This window comes from Bemisia tabaci, chromosome 10 (assembly GCF_918797505.1).
Source record: "Bemisia tabaci chromosome 10, PGI_BMITA_v3".
Classification (NCBI taxonomy): Eukaryota; Metazoa; Arthropoda; class Insecta; order Hemiptera; family Aleyrodidae; genus Bemisia; species Bemisia tabaci.
In genome coordinates this window covers 34,465,976-34,483,772 of record NC_092802.1, presented here as the reverse complement: position 1 = coordinate 34,483,772, position 17,797 = coordinate 34,465,976, and the positions used below count along the sequence as shown (strand labels likewise).

General features: G+C 36.0%; 2 protein-coding genes across 2 annotated transcripts; both read left to right on the top strand.

Annotated features, from left to right (window-relative positions):
- Positions 1-226: 226 nt before the first annotated feature.
- Positions 227-9,775, top strand: mi (cyclin E-interacting protein minus). The gene is made up of 6 exons (XM_019046524.2): positions 227-449; positions 1,278-1,628; positions 2,772-2,859; positions 3,895-4,215; positions 4,853-5,342; positions 5,840-9,775. Exons 1-6 carry the CDS (start codon positions 404-406, stop codon positions 7,076-7,078), a joined length of 2,535 nt encoding a protein of 844 aa, XP_018902069.2. The 5' UTR covers positions 227-403; the 3' UTR covers positions 7,079-9,775.
- Positions 9,776-10,926: 1,151 nt separating this feature from the next.
- LOC109033766 (LITAF domain-containing protein) lies at positions 10,927-16,711 on the top strand. Its single transcript, XM_019046536.2, has 4 exons — positions 10,927-11,150; positions 12,248-12,370; positions 13,715-13,874; positions 14,399-16,711. Exons 2-4 carry the CDS (start codon positions 12,262-12,264, stop codon positions 14,502-14,504), a joined length of 375 nt encoding a protein of 124 aa, XP_018902081.1. The 5' UTR covers positions 10,927-11,150; positions 12,248-12,261; the 3' UTR covers positions 14,505-16,711.
- The last annotated feature ends 1,086 nt before the right edge of the window (positions 16,712-17,797 follow it).

The following is a 17,797-nucleotide window of genomic DNA, read 5'->3' as shown; positions in this document are numbered from 1 at the left end:
ATTTATTTGATACACAAAGCCTAAGGATAACGCGGGAAAAAACTGCCAGCTGTTCATGATCTTGAAAAAAAAGAAGTAGGCACTGAAAGAATTTAAAATGTCCTGCGTGACGTCACAGAAACGCCGTATCTTCCATTCTTCAGCATGGCAAAAGCATGGCAAAAGAGAGCTACTACGTCACGAGAGAAGTTCGACGAGGATGAAATGCTTCCATCCTCACTGTTTTCTAAGTTTGTATTTATGTATTTTGTAACTGAAAAAGATAAGTATTCTGCAAGTAACAACGTGATTTCACTAAATAATGTGTCTGTTTCAGTTTTACATTTATTCAAATCTTTATTTCTGTTCAGAATGATAATCAACTTTATTCCAAGGTGTTCCAAAAGATAATTCAGCCGAAATCATGTCTCACTCTCCAGTATTATTCGAGTCTGATGATGAGACCACAGGTAAGTCGCACCATTTACTGCCTCGATTTTCTTAATTTTACCCAGTATTTTCATATCGTTTCTTTCAAAATCGCCATCTGAATTTCCACCATTGTTACAAAGCTGTTTACAACGGCGGAGTAAAATTTTATGTGTGAAAAGCGTTCCCACTCCTCTGAGCTGCTGCCTCGCCGCGGTAACAAATCACTTGGTACAAATAAAATTCTAAGTCTGCCAGAATATAAGATAGACCTTTGATGTAGGATAATGGCACGGAACTTTCATCGCCAGCCTCAGATGAGAAAATCCTGAAAGAGGCCACCTCAACTATTCCTCACCCCGTAGTTCAAGTACTCTTGGTGAGATGCCTTTGACTTGCTCCAAAGTTGAGGAATCAATTTTTCACCACTATCTTCATATAACCCTGATAGCATGAGCCATCAGTCGACTCAAAGATAATCTATCTGTGAGTCCAGTAAAGTTTAATTGATCTAAGAACCTTGCCTCTGTTCTGTTTTAACTCTTTTGATTGGGTTGCATTATGACACTTATTTATTTATACTTCTTCACCTGATGTAAATATCTTGGTTGTCGAACTTTAGACTATCACTATGGTCATTTTGGTTAATCACTAGCCATCATCAGGTGAATAAAAACGTAGAAAGAAAAAAATGGAACCGAAGCTAAATTTTTTTTATGTATCTCTGGTGGCGCGTCAGGAAACTGGCAAGCGATATATTTCACTTGCCAGTTTCGCAACGGGCCGTTCTAATTGCGCTCCTGCATTTTTGGAGCAATCTACCATTCCCATCTTGTGTGCAGCTTAACTTTTAGTGTGTTGATTTTCAGATTGTGGGAACATTGAATCAGAGGAGACACCTATGATTGAGCAAGTCGCTGAACCTCACCCTGGTCATTTAAGAGATGAATCACGCGTGAACAATCTAAGATCAATTTTAAAAGGTGTTCCTCCGCCTCCAAATTACACGATTGCAGAGCTGAACATTGTGGATCTTCTCAATAAGTATCATGACAATAAAGGGATCTTCGGCTTGGACCAAGTGACTCCAATGGAAATCATTGAAGATTCATCTGCACCGCAAGAACAGCATAAAGAATTTAATTCTGATTCTGAAAAGTTGGATTGTCCCAACGATTCTACGTCAGATCAGAAGGATAAATGTATCGAAACTTCTTCAGGTGAGCTTCATTGATGTTTTCTCATTTACTTATGCTTGTAAAAAACTCATTTTTTACCTATTGAGGAGGGGACGCCCAATTTAGAGTCACGAACACACGATGAATTTCATGTTTGCTTAGTGGCTGGAAAAGCCCTTTCCATAGCTTTTGTTGAAATAATAGCAATTAGAAATTTACTGATATAGGGCCATCATTTAGGCCTTGTCCACAGGAGCATCATTCAAGTAAATTCGGTCAAACTTGTTTGATTTTGTTGCAACTAATTTGTCCAAACTGTGCTCCTATAAAGAAGGTCTTGTTTGTTTCATCAGAATGCAGCGACTGGAAAGTGTTTCAGAAGTGTGGAAATTAATTTTACGAATGGTCATCGTTTCCCAAGTCTCACAAATTTATTTGAAGGTTGCTATTAATTTCACAATGGTGGCAACTTAATTTCTGACAAATCTCTATCACAGTCAATGTAACAAAGTTTTGTGTTAAAATATTGGAAAGTAAATTGAGAATCTTTTACTGCAAAATATTTTGTCCAACTCTTGAGGTATTTTTTTTTTTATTATTTTAGATATACTTAGTTTATGCACCTGTAGGATTCGACAAAAAATCAGTTGTCTTTGATTTAACATTGATAGTAGAGCGGAGACATAATATGTTAAGACAAAAGTCAAATATTGCTTAGGTCACCACTCATCAGTCGTGCCATCTGACTGCATGTATTAACCTGTTGAGTGGTGCTGATTCGGAGGTAATTAGAGATTGACATTTGTCTGAACATACAATGTCTCCGCTCTAAACAGCATAATCAAGATGGTGGATGTTCTGGCCCACTCTAAAAAGGCGTAATCTCTAACTCTGATATTTTAAAAATTTCTCAGCTTTGTTTCCTTCATATGAAAGCGATGATCAAATTAAAGGACTTTGAATTAGGGAGTGTGGCTCATGAATGTTGAACATGATTGTATTTAGGGCTCATAACTTTCAGTTAATTTAATGTCCTCCTCAATAAAGCCACAAAGGGAATTATCATGCTGATTGTAAAATTTTTTGCTTTATGTCGGACATAGAAAGAAAAAAAAAAAAAAGACTGCAAAAAGCTTTCTGCATCACTATCATCTTGAAGCCTAAACTCTAAATCTCTGTTTTTAGATGTACCGAAACATATAACTCCTGAAACGGAATCTTACAAGTCCTTGCTGTGGCCTGAAGTGACACGTGTAACTTATTTTGATGTCTAGTAAGTATCAGTAATGGTTTTCCAACCAGCATTTGATCTGCATTTAAACCTTATACAAAAATATTCGTCAATATCTCATTCAGGGGTTGATCTCCAAACTTTCCTTTGTTTGAATTCATTCCTTCGTAAGATTTTGAAGAGAAATCATGCAGTATTTTTTCTAGTCCAGACCTCTTGCAGTCAATTCTTACTTTTTAGTGAACAAAGTCTCACAATTGCCTGGCCAGAGAACTTACAATTAAGTAGTTTGACAAAAGAAGAATAAAATTCCAAATAGAACAAATTAAACTGTTGTAAGTATGCAAAGATCAGAAAAGATATGTTAAAAAACTTTCTTTTGTTACAAAATTAGCCTCCTGTGGTGTAGTTGTTGTAGCGCTTGCTCTATGATCGGGAGGTTCTGGGTTCGATCCTCGACCGGGTGACCTGAGTTTGATGGTCTCAAACAATGGTTAACTACGGGTGGCTTGATTAGGGTCGGAGGGGGAGTGGGGCTCTAAGAATGGTAAAGTATAGGATCATCCCTTGTGGGATACGTGAAAAAAAAAGGGGTGGGGGGAAACTATTGAACTTCGTGAGTAGATTTATAGATCTCTGAAAGTTCTGGCTTTGACTAGACCTCCCAAACAATTCTGACTTTCTAGTCCACCTTCGGATGCTCCTCTCTCTTTAGGGTACAGTTAAAAATCTTACTACAAAAAAAAAAAAAAAACTTACAAAAATCTTGACAAAATCAACATATCGTATCAAATCATCTTATCGTACAAAATCTTAATCTTTTTAGAAAATCAGTGCCGACACTCAACTCTGAAATGTATGCATTGCTGATGGTTTAAGTTTACATGGTCAATTCTTAGCCTTGTCAATCCCATTACTTCTGTATTTAATTTTTCCCACGAAAATGAATGTATAGTTAAGTGCTTTTTAAAGGAGATTTGAAAATTCACTGTCCTACTTTTATTTTTTGTCTTAATTGAATCTTTGGACCAATTGTCCCGAGTTCTCAACACATCTAACTATTATTTTCTGTTTTAGTTACAACCTAGGAAATTTTTCTGAGGAGCTGGCAACCCTTGTTGACAAATTTAGAGAGCGTTACATCAGTTCTGAAACTAACTCATCGTTCATCACTCAAGGCCCAATGCTAACAGGCAGTGCTAAAAAAAGGGCCAGGAGACGTGCGTGGGGTGGTTACAGTCCAGGAAGAAGGTTGTCTCATTTGGCTCAACGTCGGCGCACATTCTCGTCTGCTAATTTGAGTCAGTTCTCTACAAATGCCAATGGACGAGTGATCTTGCCAGGTGGCTCAAACAACAATAAATCAGCTGTCTCAAAGAAAGTCATTATGGTTGACATGTAAGTATATTTCCTTTTGGTTTATCATCACATCTGGTTACAGGGTTATTTGTATTCAGTCGAAACTGGATAGTGCTTTATTTTGTGAGAAAACTCTTCTGTTCTAGCTCATCCAAAATGTCAAACCTCCTCTCTGAATATATGATTTATGTTTCGCCAAGTACACTGTGTCGCTAATGGATATTTTAAGATTGAAGACCCTGCAAAAAATTTCAGCTAAAATTGTTGTTAAGAGAAATTGTCTTCATGTACTAAATTCAAGTTTCTGAGAACAGTTTTACTTGTCTTTTCAGAAAGCTGACAGGAAAATCATAGGAAGCTCAACTATCGCATTTGTGGTTTCATAGGATGCCTTATCAATTAAAGCTGTTTAGCTATTCCTTTATTTGCTATTTATCAACTCAAGTTTTTTTATTATTATTATTATTTGTTAGGCTTCCATTCCTTTAACTCAGACTTGAAATGTATTGTCAAAAACTGCTGAAGTCAAACTTTTTGATTTACGGTATGTTCAAGTGTTCTGGACCTTGAAAGCTGTCAGATTGCTTTCATAAGATTTTATCTCGGTTTTTATTTTTTGGGAATCTGCTTTCTACATGCCCTTCACTTAATTTGTTTCTTTCTTTTCTGATTTCAGGAAACAGAAGAATGCTCAGAAAGCTAAAAGCACATCTCGAATTAAGGATGTAAGTCGTGTAGTGTCCAAGCCAAACATTAATCAATCAAAGCGTGCTCTTTTCCAAAGCCCTGACCAGCTGACAAAGAATAGTGGAAAAAAGGAACGAATGTCGAAGACAACTCCAAACAAGTCACGTACTTCGAAGCGAGCACTTTGGCCAAGCAGTGACAAAAAAAATCGACGGAGCGCAAAGAAACCGACTCCCAAGAAAACCGTAATTGAAGATTCAGATGAAGAAGAGGAGCGTGTGATAAATGCCAACGGGAAGCGGCTTTCAAATGAAAATGAAGCTGGTCCTTCTCGAAAAAATTGCAAGAAAAGTCTAACCTTTACTTCGGAGCATGTTTCATCTGTTGATGTAGAGACCAAAATCAAGCAGCCTTCAGAGCCTCTGAAAAGTCAAATACCTCCGCAGCAGCATAAGCAGTTGAGCCAACATCATAAACAGGTTCGTCGTTTGCCTGTTTTCCTCCTTATAACAATCCTCGCCAGAGGTTTTTGATGTTTTGTCCTGTTAAAATAGTAGGCCTATCGTTAGCCAGAGTGCAAAACCGTGTATTCCCATTGCAGTGCTGTAAAATTTTTGCTCCTTTTTTACTTTTTCGTCAAGAAACATGCCATTTTTATAGCTTGAGATTTATACAGAATGTATTGTAAACTGGAAACTAAAATCGAGAAAGTTTTCAGCAAATTACATCGACTGCATTTTCAAAGAAAAAATGATGTATGACCGGTAGTCTGCATTGTTGACAGCAGAGGTACGTTGTTTTACACTTTGGCCCTCAAAAACCTTCATCCAACAGTGTTGCAAAATAATGTAAGTTAGTCGAAAAAATTTCAATTTTTAATTTGCCCATCAAGTCAAAAACTAGATTAAATAGTATCCTCTCTCATTTTTCCAACATCTTCTAATAGCAATTTTTGTCTTTGTTCTTTTCATTACAGAAAATGGTTTGGGCAGTTGCCAGTTCATTGAAACAGTGCGGTATCAATGGTAGTCATGAACTGTTTCGTCCAGCCGGCACAGTACTCTTCAAGAAATGCCGCCAAGTGTGGCTTCAACAGCTGAACAATCAAAAAAGTCAAGTCAAGAGAAGTACCAGCGAGCAGATGTTTGAAATTGCAATCAAGTACGCGCCAGAAACAGTGAGAAAACTAAAGGCTAATGCAAATTTAACCAACGCTCGCAGCTCTTTACCATCTGATAATTTTGTAAATATCAATAGTGTTCCATGCGAAGAGAAAAGCAAGTCAGGTTTTTCCAAAGTTTCGGATATCTTTTTCAGCGTTAAAAATTCCCAAAGCTCTCAAGAAGATCCGTCTGCGAAAGCAGCAGAAGAAAGTGTGAGCCTCTATGCGCAACCATTAGTAGATGCAACAGATACCAATTCTAATAGTAATAGTCTAATAAGTGAGGTTAGTTTTAGTGGATTAAGGGATGAAAAGTCTACCGAAATCAGCCACTCAGAATTTTCAAACAGCACCACAGATAATTCAATCGAGAAAAATTTGCAGCAAATCTTTGACGGTTGCTCTGTGCCTGTCAAATATCAAGCTGCGTCAGATAGTCCAATGGATCTCCCAAAAATTTTCGATGAAGAAAGTCAGATGTCCCAATTCCCCTCATTTTCAAGTAATACACCCAGTAGTAAGCCAAACCTCTCTATTGATAAATTGTCCTCTGATAGTGTTTTCAATAAACCAGTAGTCCCTGACGAGTCTAAAGCCGTAGACGAATCACTTAAAAAAATTGTTGACGATATTAAGACTGATGTTGAGATGAGTGAAAATGACTCTGGTTTCATCGACAATGATTACACAAGCAAATCTTCGAAATCATCGTTAGATGTCAAATCTGGTAAAATTGATGCACAATCTCCAACAACTTTCACAGCAATGGTCTCTAAATTGTCCTCGCCTAGTGTTGGAAAGGAGAACGAGCCTTTGAAACCTAGCGCAAATTTAGTTCTTTCCACAACCGTTGAAAGTGTTAGTTTCAGTTTCAAAAAATTCGGGACAGCAGTAGAAGGTGTTGAGCCGCTGACTGAAAAAGATTCAAATTGTAAAATATCAAATTTGGTAATTTCTGCACAATTTGATGAGACTGCTATGAGTTCTTGTGATATAAGTGTGGCTGAAAGGCCAAAGAGTGTGTTGGGTGATAATTTTTCAGGTTGTCAGTAAAATTGCCACTAATTTTGGTGCAAAGATATTTGGAGATTCTTATAGATTAAATTTTTGTCCTCCTCAAATTTCATTTTTAGGTCCACTCGGAGTTCGAACCTCTGTAGAAAATAAGCAGACCAATTTTCAGAGTTGTGCAAAGGCTCCATTTCTTTCTTAAGAAAGAAGGGGAAAAAATGTGTTTAATTTCTAAAAATAAGATTTGTGTTAGCCAAAGTCTTTTCAATCAGAATACGTCAAAATCTCTAGATTTTTTGTCTTCATCCACTTTTCCCTCATTTAGACTGAAACTGTACTAAATCTGACTTAAAATAAGCGTGGCGAGAAAGAAGTAATTTTCTTATAAATTAATACCATATCATATGGTAAAATATTTACAAAAACTAAGAAAATAACCAAAGGAGTTTAGGAATTTTACCCTCTTACTAGTGCTCCGCACACTCCTCAATAGTTTTCTGAGAATCTTTTAAATCTATGTTCAGTTCTATTCAAGTGAACTTCCCCAATTTAAATAGCGAAACTTCATCAGGTTTTCCAGAGGTTTAATGAATGCTCCATATAAAATCATCATTCAAAATTTTGTCACAAAGATGCACCAATAGCCTGGAATTTCTGAATCAAATCCTTCTTATCTGTACTCTTTGCAATCAAAATTCATGAATAAGTTCCAATCAGTTAAAAGAGCAGATGCCAAAATCAATTTTTCATCAGTATGTTAGTTTGTCTACGTAAGAAACTTCTTGATAGGCAAATAGATCTTTTCAACACCTTCAAACTGTAAAATTATCACTTGACATTTTCAATTGGCTCATGAATTGTCATGGAGCCTACCTACCTTAAGTGTTTGTGTTTGATCTCAACTTGAATTATAATTATTAGATTGCAGGATGATGTAGATTTGTATCCAATTTTGGTTGTCAAGCACTGTTCGTTGCTCCTCTGACGTCAGACCGTATCTCAATTTTCAAGTAAGCCCTAATCTCCATGTAACTATATGCTTTTTAAGGCTCACAAAAAAATAGAGCTACATCTTTATGTCAAAAGAGCAACGTATTTATTACTTCAACAAAATCAAGCTTGGTATTTATGTTTTCTTCGCAGGAAGTTTAATTTGCTCACTTTTCTTCTTTAATCTGTGATTTTTTATCAATAGCTTCCAAAAGAGTCGGTAACGTAGCTTGTCTTTGTCCTGGAAATTTTGAGCTGTTCGTTCTTGCTTCCAAGCAACCTACAGTATTTTTATACTATTTGTAACAACCGTAACTTTATCTGTATGTCAAATCAAAATTTCATCTCTCTTTTTCACATCTTTTTTGACTTGGATACATTCTAGACCTTTAATTTGGTTTTTTAATTTTTTGAGGAAGCGTTTTTAAAATTTGACTCCAAAAAAACTTAAAAGTTCACCGTCATCTGTAAGTGAAATTCAAGTAGCGTTCCTTTAATTCACTGCATGATGACTCAAATTATTTTTAAGAAAATGTTTACCAAATACATCTTGTAGTTTCTCGTATTTAATGTCAAATTTAAACTGAAATAATCTATGCCTCATTTTCAGTGATTTTGCTCGAATTTTTCAACAGGAATGTGTGTGCTCAATAGTACGATTCGTTCTGTTTCTGAATAATTTTTAAGTAAAATGGTTTAGAAAGTGGTATATTTTGTCATTATCATGAAAATTTTGAATTTTCTGTTGCCTCATGACCACACTATTTAGTCTAGTTTGTACATGTTTCGACTTGACTTCCGAATCGGAGCTTTTTTTTTATCTCGAACAATAATATTGGGACTTACTATGTACGGCAGTGATTGTCATGCCAAGTAACAAAGCGGCAACGATTTTTTACTCAATTTTGATTAAATTTTCTCAGTTTCATATTGGTCATTGTGATGCTTGGCTGGTCAAATTTATGTAAAATTGGTGCAAAATTATTTTATTCGCTGTTTAATTAAGGGTCCTATTAACGGCCATGCGCCCTCTTTCAGTGATCAATTCCTTTTGGCAAAGTGTACCAAACAGAGGCCACATTTGTATTTTTTGCCTGTGGTCCTCAGTCACAGAGTAAATATTATTTGAATAGTGTTAAGCAAACCAGTCAAATATACATTGGGCTTTTTTGAAAATAGCCCCTCCATTTAGGGGCATATTGTAAGCTAAATTTTGTTGCACTGAGGCTAGGTCTTGGTTAAATACATATTAAAAACCTTGATCAATAAGAATTAAAATTGACTTAGCCTCAATGGTGGCTTTGAGCAGATAAGACGTTCTTCTTCCCGATTTTTTGCTGAACTTAGTGCTGTGAGCAAGTAGATAATCTTTACAGGAAGATAAAAACACCTAAGTGGATATTGAGTTCAGCAGAACTCACAGTAACTTTCTAAGTGTGCTCTCTTTTTGGCAATGTCAAATTGCCTGCGCTTTTCTGATTTTGTATGCGTTCTTATTTAACTCATGTTACCTATCCCACATTATTGAATCTTCTTTCTTCGATCAGTCTTTCTTCAAATCTCTCAATGCAAATATGACTGGTTTTGCTTAACACTATCCACTTTTTCTTTAAAATGAAATAGAATAGAGTATGTATTTAGTAATTTTAATTTTTCAATTTTTCTTAGGGGACTTTTATTGGTTGATTGTTCATAATTTTTTATTGTTGTTATTGTGATAATTAGTAAATACATTGAATAAGAACATGATGTCAACTGACTTTTTACTTTATTTATTTTTTATATTTAATGATACCTAAGGGACCTTTTGTAACCCTGGATCTCATGTCATAATTGAGAAAGCAAGGAAACCTTGATAAACTACCGTTCTTTCTTGAAGGATGAGCATTTTTTTCAAAATTTCAGGCATTTACTACAATATTGATTAAAATTTTCAATTCTCAAGCCGAGGAAACCTAGCAACTTTCTCTTTAAGATGACCCAAAAATTGTGGCCAATTTTCTGCACTGATAGCTCTCAAATCTTTAAAATTATATTAATAAAATACTCCAGGGAAATACTTATGACCCATCAAAATCGAATTACTTTAAAAATATGTTTTGCGACTGGAGTTGCAAGTCATAAACTAGTTATAATTTTTCACAGTTACTTCACCTATCAAAGAACCAATAACACACTTACAAAAACAATGAGGAAGTGTCAGGAAGGGTACATACATGACTAGATTTGAAAAATGCGTATCTCCAATCTGATGTTCGAAAATCTCTGATTAATTTTTATTTTCTTTTTATAAAAAATGACCTAAAAATCTCCCTATAGTTGTCTGTGAATATTTTTGAATGAGTAAAAAATTTTCAATACCTATAAAATGTCAAAGTGGTTTAAGAAAAATAGAACATGGGTGGAAACTTGCGCTATCAGCAACAGATGTTTTAATCAAAAGATCAAAATTTCTGGTAAGTAGTATAGGACGTCATTTTCCTCGACCGGGGGTGGCCACCGCCACTCTTGAAAAGCTTTTGTATTAAAACTTTGAAGTTTTTATAAAAGAAAATTCAAAAGTTTCAATAAATTAACAGATGAACGCATTTTCCCATTCCCGTAGTGTAAAGGTAGAAGAGAAGAATCACATGTGTGAAAAAGTGATACAGCATAAGAAAACCAACCAATTTCCGGTCAACGATAGTATTTCCGGTCCAATAGAACTGGCAACCCTGCTTGACCGACGGATATCCGGAATTATTTGAAATTCCCGCGAGTTTTGGTTAAACTCGGAATAAATGAAATGAACCGCTCTAGACCAATCAAAACGCCTGGTTCAGAATTTGCCGTTAAAATTCCTTCTGTTTAAACAGAGGAATAATTGGAATAACTTCGCAATTTGAACCAATTTTGGCAGTCAGTTGTTGTTTACGTTCCATTGTTTTCGATTTTTAGTGCCTCATTATCTCTTATCACTTTTATCACGCATTACTGAACTTCGGGTGTTTCATCACATCTGTGCATGAGTCATCAAGGAGTAAATTCTTTTCAAACTCCCTGACTTAGACGTTCATCAACTGTTGATCCGGTGAAATTTCCATCGCCGACTCTTTTCTCCAGCTCACTGGTTCCACAAAATCAGGTTAGCAAATCTTCCAAATCAGCCAGTTGGTTTGGCCATCCCTTAGATTAAATTACAAGAATACTGAGCGTTGATTTGATATTGTTTGATATGCTATTATCGCTTCGTCAGTTTTTCCATCCATCCTCTTAGGTACACAGTTCAAAATGAACCTTAACCCTGTCTGGAAATGTGACACAACCTAACCTGAAGAGACCAGCTATTGGAATTTTATGTCAATCCGACAAGATATCATATTGCAGCGGAGAGGGCCAGCCTAAGCACATATGGTGCTCCTAGGCAAGATTCATTCAGCCTAGCAGCCTATAGTCTAATGGTAACAAGGGAAGGGGATGGAAATTGACGGCAAAATTATAACAATCGGCACTCCCCTAGACGACGCACTTCTAGGCAATTGCCTAGGCTTGCCTCCCTCTCTTGAACCAGGCTTCTATCTCGATTTGTCGTAGCGACAAAATTTCAATGATCAGTCTACAGGTCTCCCCTTTCTAAAGGCTGCAAGACAATAGGCCAGTTGTGCTGGTAACAGAACCGCGTTTTGATGCTTGATTCTTGTAGACTAGTTAAAAGTTAGAAGATCTGTCCAACAGAAACTTTCCAAGTCCAATATCAACCGAGATACCGTTCTTTGAAAATTCCGGTTTTCGACACCATCTACCGCAGTAGTGTATAACATGGTATGTACTACTGCGGTGGACAACGTCATAAATCGAGTTTTTCAAGGTGCGATATCTTGGCTAATATTGATTGTAGGAAGTTGCTGTTTGGATGGATCATACAATTTTTAGTTGATCTGTAAGATTAAAGCATGAAAATACGATTCTGTCACCAGCGCACCTGACCCATTACTTAGAACTGTTTTGCAAATGAACAACTTGAAACAGAATTACTGAAACTGAGGATTTTAGCTCCTTCGGAAGACGAGCAGTAAATGATGATGTCCACAAATTTCATTGATGAATTCACTTGCTTAAGCACTGAATTAGGAGGAATGAAATTTTTCACATGAGAATGTAATCATAAAACTCGGCAGAGCTTAAGGAATTGCACAGTCTCTGATGTATACTCATTACTGATGTAATTATGTTTCGGAATAGATATCAGTTAGAACATGGGAGAAACTAGCAACCAACCTGGACCGTCTGGACCTCCTCCCGCTGCTCCTCCTAGTTATTGGCAAGCTGTGGGTGGAGTTCCTCCACCAGGACTCTACAATGACCGTAAGTATTATTTTTTCAGTTCTTAGTATGGAGGCCTCTTGAACATCCATGATGAAACTGTTCGTTTTCTTTTTGAAAGTAACTTCCAAAATTATCGTCAGCTTAGATGAAATTCAGGAGAGCTATATGATAATTTGATCAAAGATAAGGCCTGTCGCTTGTCACATGCCCAGATCATTAGGGCAAGAGAATTTTACTGGTACCAGTCATAACAGCTACTTGTACTAAATTTTGTAATTCGGAACTACAGTTTCTGGCTACACATAGAAACAACGTTCAAATATAATGATACATTTTGTTTCCTGTTGTACGTTCAAGTGTTTTCACGGATGAGCCAGAAATTGTAGTTCCTAGTAGCAAAATGAAGTCCACCTGCTAGACCAAGTGTGCAGAGTCGTTGGGCATTTTTTGGTATCATTAACATTACATTTTGACACAAGGGCCAATTATTTGGAGTAAAAAACTGGAGAAAATCCTTAAATCTTGGCGAGAGTGGTCTTTCCTTCCTCTCAAAGTTTCATTAAAATATTTAGACCTTAGGAAGAACTATATAAAAAAATAGAGCGTCTTAGACGCAGTACAAAAATAGGTCCTATGTTTGTAATGCTACCTATTTTTTCAGCATATCTCTTTCTAAGGTTTAATTATTTTAATGAAACTTTGAGGGAAAGAGAGATACCTCTATTGCAAGGGTTGAAGAATTTTTTTAAAACTATTCACCCCAAATAATTAGTCCCAAAACGCAATGTCTGGGGGGAAAAAATGCCTCCTTATGTAATTGGGTAAATGGGAATATGATGGATGTGTACCTCTAGTTAAAAAAATCGTTGATGAAATGTCTTTTAACTGTCACAAACCCTTCTATTGGACCAACTATGATTTTCGGGGAGAATGATAAATACAGTGAAAGATAAATTTGGGGTAAAATTTCATATTTTCTCATTTTTTTCACCTTCGAAGCTAGAGGTAATACTTTATTTTTACCTTATGAGAGCTATCCACTTGCAGTTTGACGGTGAAACTTCCAACCACTTATCTTGATTTGCAATGTTGCAGACTTCCTGCCATACTTTGTTTCTGAAAAGGAAAATTAGTCACCGGCAATTCCTGAAAACTGCCATGATTTTTCTCCCTTGTGCAAAGAAAATTCCGTGGAAACTTCAAGGAATTATGTTCTTTTTTTCTCTTTTAAACACTGCTGGAAATCTGAAAACACTGCCAATGAGATACATGGTTTGGAAGTTTCATCGTCGAGTTGCCTTAAAATTGGCAAACAATTAAAAGTCTCTTCATTTCTTGATTTTTTTTCTTTTTTTTTCATTCTCTGTTTTAAATTCTTTCCAGCATCTAAAATGTCATCAACAATCGTCACAACTGTGGTTCCTCTTGGGACCAGCTCAACGCACATGATTTGCCCCAACTGTCGAATAGAAATCGACACTGTTACCAGAACGCAACCTGGAATGATTGCATACATCTCCAGTGCCATCATCTCATTATTTGGGTGAGCATTTTTTTCTTTTTTCTAAGAAAGAGCTTGTGGTTGTTACTAGTATTGGTACCCATGGGTCTCTTTATTTTTATTCCTCAAGTTTGATGGAGGAGTGTTTTTAGTATATAGAAAAAATTTAGAGAATTCTTTATGCCGGAAGACACCATTTCAACCTGTTGAAATTGTTCCGTGTTTGAATGGCATGAATTTTGATGCGTTGTTAGTGTGGCATCTTTTCGTGGCCACAGACCGCAATCAAGCTGTCCTTCAGCTGGCAGGCCCTTTCATTGGTCCCTCTTAGAGCCGTTACCTTTTGAGTTTCTCTGATAGCTTCATTGCAATACTATTAAAACATTTTCAAGACCCTTAAAATATTTTTTGCTGCTCATTTTCTTGAAGTTACGATGAAGAAGTTGAATGTAACCATTGCAAGCTTATATTCCGGTATGAATGAAAAGTGCTAGATCTTAACTCTTTCCCTCAAAAAATCAAAAGCCTGTTACCGTTCGATTGATTTTTAAATTCTGAAATTACAGATGTGTGTGGGGCTGCTGTCTTATACCGTGTTGTATTGATGAATGTATGGATGTTCATCACTCCTGTCCAAATTGCCAAACTTATCTTGGTCGGTTCAGACGTTAAGGTGAAATCAACCATGCACTCTTAATGTACAGATACTTTCGTCTGCAAGTTACTCTCATTTGCTCCTCCGTCATCGGGAATGGTTCATCCTTGCGGCCTAAGGTGTTTGTGTGCAACTCTGCCCTTCTCTCATGAAACCAGGAATTTTGGCAGTTTACAACCCTAGGTTTCACTTCGTGTCCTCTCCTCCTCCTCCTCCTCTCCCATCGAGTGAAAAGACTTATGTTTACTAGGTTTAACTACTCTCTTTTTCCAAAGGCATGAACTACCTTCTTAGTTTAAGAATTTAGATTTTCTATAAAGCTGGTTTTGCCAATCCATTTTTAGGTTGTAAATTAGATGTTTTTACTATGATTACAGTAGTAGTAATGTTTTTCTAATTGCATTAGTCATCTTAAAAATTTTAAGATCATTTACTTTCATAAATGGTTACGATTTTCTCAAGGGTTTTTATTTTGGCCTTTCAGTGCCATAGGGACGACTCAGTGTTTCATGCGACATATTTCCTCAAATATTTGCCTGAGCATAAATCTGCAGGTACAAGATTCCAAAGCACACAGCAAGTTGAGAGTACATTAGTACATAGGGTATTCGTGCATTCAGAATTCATAATAATCCTTCTCTAGGAACAACAGAGCACTTAATGTCAAATGGATCGTTTAAAAAGACATCACGCACTTACTTACACAATTATGAGACATTATAATAATATGAGGCACCATAAAATAATACACATCACTCAATTATGGAGGCAATCATGATTTTCCTTCAAAGAGAATCAAAATTTGCCTACTCAGAGAGAGGGAAAAAACAGTGCATTTAGATGAAAATTACGAGGAAGAATTTAAAAATTCTCCAAAAATGAATGTAAAAAGCTCCATTTCTTTATCTTACAGTTGCTTGAGCCATGTTGAACGTGCTAAAGGGCAGTTTAGAGCCTTGCTATAGGAGCACAAATATCTTTATCAAAGGTACTATCGTATAAAAATAAAATTTCCCTGTCGCTTCTTTAATTCAGTACTCACCTTATGATAGAAGCTCATCTTAGGCGCTTGATTTTAACATCTATTCTGAATCATTCTGTACCAAATGTTGTTGTTGTTGCAGCCAAGAATAACACTAGCCATATTATCCATTATAAACAAGTTTTTTTATAAATGTATGTCGGTATTCTGGCAGCTAACAATAAGAAAAAGGATTCTTTCCCTCACAACCTCTTCAGCACTGCCAGCAGTAAGTGGCGCAGCAATACATATTCATGGCTGTGCGCTATGTCATTCCATTCACCTTCATATAAATTGTGACCAAGCTTCTCAAACGCATACCCTCACCGATTTTCCGTTTTCAAGTATCCGCTGGCATCAAGAGCCCTTTTTTATGGATCCTAAAAGCTCCTGCAACAGTATTTTTTCTCTTTTGGGATTTCCAGTTTTGGAAATCAACCATCTCTGGTCACAAGGGTGCAGTTTTTGCTTGAATTAAAGGCCGCAAACAAAAAATATAGTAAAATATCAAGAGTGAGGGTTTCGAATTTTATTTCTTGCATATTTGTTTTATTCCTTCGATATGTGTATCTCTTTGTTCTCCGTATTCATTATTTACTTAGAGTTAATTGCATTTTCTACATTTTTCCACCTGTTGATGTATTTCAATGATTTATAGCACTATTAGTTATTGTTATTATAATTATCAAATTTTTTAAGAAAAGATCCCGCAAGGGATACCAAGGAATTATTATGGGCTAAAATTTGTTATTATTCGATATGGTGTTCTTAATGACCATCTTGGCACGATGAACTTTACAAATTGAATTTTCTACCTGCCAATTTCAAGAAAAGCGATGCAGGAAGGTGCAGTATTAGTCTCTTTCAACAAAAGTCCTAATTTTTTCCTGCGAAATTATACTCCCATAACTCCGCTTTTGAGCACATAGGTGCTGCCACCAGCAATTATACAATTTTTTCCTGCATAAATAATTTCTCTCATAAGTGATTTTATTTCAGAGGATCTAATCTCGAAGATTGGTTTAAAAGTCTTAAAAATTGTTTTGAATGAAATTGTGCAAATGATCTGCAGGATTGAAAGTTTGATGCACACAATTTTTTTTTGATGAAGTGAATGTTTGGATTTATCATCTTATCCTGAAGCATGAGATATAACTATAATGCGATACTTCAAGTGTCACTGTTTGTGAGACAACATTTAAAGGCATTTCCTGCATCAGGCGTGGTTCTTGTTTAATTGAAATCTACTTATGGTTTCTTCAATCTCGATTGAATTTTAGATTTTTTCATCTCAAACTTTGTACCATTATTTTCATTAAAGATTCTCTATGAAAAAAAGACTAATTAATTTTACTATCCATTCCAGCTCCAGGCAGTATGTTTTTATAAACTTCTTCCAAAATTACAAGGCTTTACTCAGAGAAACGTTGAATTTTTTATTAGATTTGATTTTAACTGTCTAGATGATGACAGCCCATTTCTTGCATAACTTTGCCTATTTGAGAGATAGCACTACTCTAGCATTATTTGAAAAGTCTTATAGTAGAGTAGCAAAAATGCCTCTCTCAACGATCTGAGTGGATCTGAGCATATGGGAAAATTGAATCGGTCATCCTCAAAAAGATTTAAGGCCCAGAAATGACAGTTCTAGAAAAATAGTGAAAACTGTTTTAATCAACCAGCTCTAAATCTTGGAGGTCAGAAAAACGAATGTGTGAGAAGATTGCAATTTAACATCGGATTGTGGTCGTTTCAGAAATTTTCCTACAATTTGAGCAGGAAAAGAGGAAAAAAAAAACGAATTGGCTCTCGAGAATGAACGGACTTATTTCAACATATTTTCCACAATTAAAGTCAAATTTTTTGTAGCTCAAGTCTTAATGTGGATGATAACTTTCATTAATACTTTAAAATATGATGATGATCACTTTCAAGTGCAAAAACTTACTAAAATCTTAAATACAGAGACATGTTTGGACTTAGAGAACCAATATGTGTACGGTGTAAGTCGGCAATCACATAACTCGGTTTGCGACGTCGCAGACTTCCTGTCATACTTTATTTTTTAAACGGAAAACTACTCAACGGCGATTCTTTAAAAATGCCGTGATTTTTCCTCTCTGTGTGAGGAGAATTCTGCATAAACTTCGAGGAATGATGTCAATTTGTTCTCCTTCAAAAAAATAACATAGAGGCAAAGATTTTCAGACACCGCAAACGAGATATGTGATTGCCGACTTACGCCGTCGATATACCCTTTAGTTCCTGATAATCGCGTGAGGGATACAA

Bases quoted from the DNA above. Each gene is read 5' to 3' on its own strand.
- mi (XM_019046524.2), top strand. From the start codon at position 404: ATGTCTCACTCTCCAGTATTATTCGAGTCTGATGATGAGACCACAG. The intron at 2,860-3,894 runs GTAAGTATCAGT...TTTCTGTTTTAG, and splicing joins GTAACTTATTTTGATGTCTA to TTACAACCTAGGAAATTTTT. The intron at 5,343-5,839 runs GTTCGTCGTTTG...TTTTCATTACAG, and splicing joins TGAGCCAACATCATAAACAG to AAAATGGTTTGGGCAGTTGC.
- LOC109033766 (XM_019046536.2), top strand. From the start codon at position 12,262: ATGGGAGAAACTAGCAACCAACCTGGACCGTCTGGACCTCCTCCCGCT. The intron at 12,371-13,714 runs GTAAGTATTATT...AATTCTTTCCAG, and splicing joins ACCAGGACTCTACAATGACC to CATCTAAAATGTCATCAACA. The intron at 13,875-14,398 runs GTGAGCATTTTT...CTGAAATTACAG, and splicing joins GCCATCATCTCATTATTTGG to ATGTGTGTGGGGCTGCTGTC.